At 39.3% G+C, this 2703-nt stretch overlaps 1 protein-coding gene across 1 annotated transcript in view; it reads left to right on the forward strand.

Moving 5' to 3' along the window:
* LOC104496072 (uncharacterized protein F13E9.13, mitochondrial-like) overlaps positions 1-2496 on the forward strand; it is a gene marked incomplete at its 5' end in the record, with an annotated part of 22717 nt that extends 20221 nt beyond the window's left edge. Inside the window, one exon of the mRNA XM_010139142.1 lies at positions 2306-2496. Within this exon, the coding sequence (XP_010137444.1) occupies positions 2306-2496 (191 nt within the window). The remainder of the gene's footprint in view (positions 1-2305) is intronic.
* Positions 2497-2703: the final 207 nt, after the last annotated feature.

Raw genomic sequence — 2703 nt, forward strand, 5'->3', positions numbered from 1 at the left:
CCTGCTGATGCGAAATAATTATAAAACAACTACCTGCTAATGCACCTCATGCACTTGTAAAAACAAATATTGACTTGCGAGGCAGTTGCTCTGGGAACACAGGGAAGTACTGCGGCACAAATCTGCGGTCAGTTGCAGCACCTTAATTATCAGTGGGTACCTATGTAAAGCAGATATGATATTTCTAAGAGCTCACAGATACTACATAAATAAAATTCTGATTGTTCAAGAACAGGATTTCAGTAACAACATTACATAACTAAAAATGTTATTTTGTTGCTGTAAGACAGATGACTATAAGAATGTAAAACACGCATAGAAATAACTATAGATTTAATCATACATGCATGATCCATCTGATTTGTTTAACATTTTCTATAAAAACTGTGTGGAATGGTTTTATTTTTATGTTAAAATGTTTGTAAGAAGGAGTTATTGTTCCTAGGTGGAAAAACATTAGGGCATATGATGTAAAAAGAGATTCAAGAGCATTTTAAGTGATCCCCTTTCTTTGGTGAAGTAGGAAGGTGAGAAATAGTCTTCCCTGACGCATAATTAATAAGTTAGGCTTCTGATGAAACTTCATTTAAACAAACAGTGTTCTGAAGCACACTTTTGTATGTTGCGTATATGCTTTCCCTAGTTACTTTAAGCTCTAACAATCTTACATGAGCTAATCACCATCTAAAGCAATTTATGTTTTTAAAGGTCAGAAATAATGCCTCACAACATTTAGGTAAGGGATGAAGCACCCAGTCCTGTGAGTGGCTCTTAGGATAGTCAGTTTGAAATGAAAGAATGAGAAAGATGCTTAGTAATTCTTGAACAGAGGTTTTTTTTTTTTTCAGAGCCATCCCCTTTTGTTTTTATTCTAAAATATGTGCACTACAGTAACTGAGCCGTGGGTGAGTTTCTGCGGAGTCAGAGTGCGTGTGTTTTGCAGTGAACATCATCACCTGAACCAGGGGCTGAGATCCACCCCTGTACATGAGGGATGATGTGGCTCTGTAGTATTTTGATCCTTGCTTTGATACTGCCTCTCTTTCTTCTTCTGGAGCCAGGTAAAGGGTCAGATAATTAACACATATGGTATATAGAAAAAATAATTGGTGTTTTTGTTCCATTGCCATTCATAGAAAGAGAAGTAGTCTGTATCAATACTGTGTTTTGGGTCTCGGTACACTGGCCGTAGCTGTCAGCGTAGTCAATGTGACCATGCTTGCTTTCCTACTTAGAGTCCTGAAATTCGTCATGAAGTAGAGAGCATGTTCCTTTTCCATTCCCTGTGAATAAGGCCCTTGTTTCTTCACTGAAGATCTTCTACCAGTTGTCAACATAGCATAAATTCAGCAAGGAGACCTGGCAGAAATACACACCAGTCCAGCTACCATTATTGTGATTTAAAGTGATGACTGGAGAATTGTAATGAGCACAGTTCTGCTGAACAGTTCTACTGCTGTAACGATCTCACCAGATTTGCAAAAAAGAATCCGAGTGATGCGATGAATGGAAACAAGAATGGTATCTTACTCTTGTAGCTGTATTTTTACTACTTTGTGGAAAGATTGGGAGAGGTGATTATTCACAGCTTAAGGTGAGAGAAATTGAGAACACAGTGAAGACCCCACATTGCACATGGGGCATAGGCAGCCCACTTGGTCACTCCAAAATCAGTAGATCCCTTGTCAAGACCACGGACCTGGTTTGCCCAGAATCTATACTGGGTGTTACTGCAACGCAGTAGTAAATGATAACTCCTTCCCCTGTAAGTGTAGAACCTCAAGCGCTACAACTAGCAACAGAGCCTCTAAGCACGATGGTAGTGGTCACAGTAAGTAAAAGGGTCTGGTCCAGCTGAGCAAAAGCTTCCTGCATCTAGCACGTTCTTCTTACCAGGGATGTCAAATACACGTGGATTTGTGAGGGAATATAGTAGAATGTAGTAAATTCTCTTCCAGCCGATTGAACTTCATCTTGCTTAAATCCTGTTCCTTGAGAACAGAGAGGGGTGCAGGTATGGTATCAAGACCCAAATCTCATTATCTTCCATAGCACTGAAACCATCCTCTGATATGTGACCAGGAATATTCTGCAGTGTTTCATACAACAACAGAATGCAAAATGAAATAAAAGTGAGTTTTTCTTAACAGCTGTTCAGAGCTAAAGGTGTATTTTCTAGAGAAGTTGTCTCATTCCATAGCAGGAGTAAGAAATACCTTGATCTTGAGTTTTTTGATACCTTCTTTGTTCTTGAAAAACTTCGCAAAGTTGGAACTTAACCCTAATTTGGTTTTCTTCTCTTCAGAGGTTAAACGTGCTGTGAAGATTCCTGTGCTGATTGGGTCTGGAGTGACTCTGGAGAATGTGAGGAATTACTTGGATGCAAACGCTCTAATAATTGGTTCGTATTTCAAGAAAGAAGGTTATTGGGCAAATGGTGTTGATCCTGACCGAGTAAAGAAATTTATGGAACACATAAGTAAGCTGAGAGACTGAGTTTGTCAGCAGACAGTGGTTTTTTGTGTGTGTAAGTGCAGTGTGATACATCAGACAGAATTAAGGCACAAATGTGTGCTTGAATGGCTAATAACATTAAATGAAAACGCACATCGTCTCTTTAACCAGCTGGGAAACATGGTGACACTCTACAATAAACTGGTGCTCTGATGTTTGTTTCTGTGGCACTCAAAGCCATTGTCAATG

Source organism: Buceros rhinoceros, unplaced genomic scaffold (genome assembly GCF_000710305.1).
Source record: "Buceros rhinoceros silvestris isolate BGI_N320 unplaced genomic scaffold, ASM71030v1 scaffold37946, whole genome shotgun sequence".
Lineage (NCBI taxonomy): Eukaryota > Metazoa > Chordata > Aves > Bucerotiformes > Bucerotidae > Buceros > Buceros rhinoceros.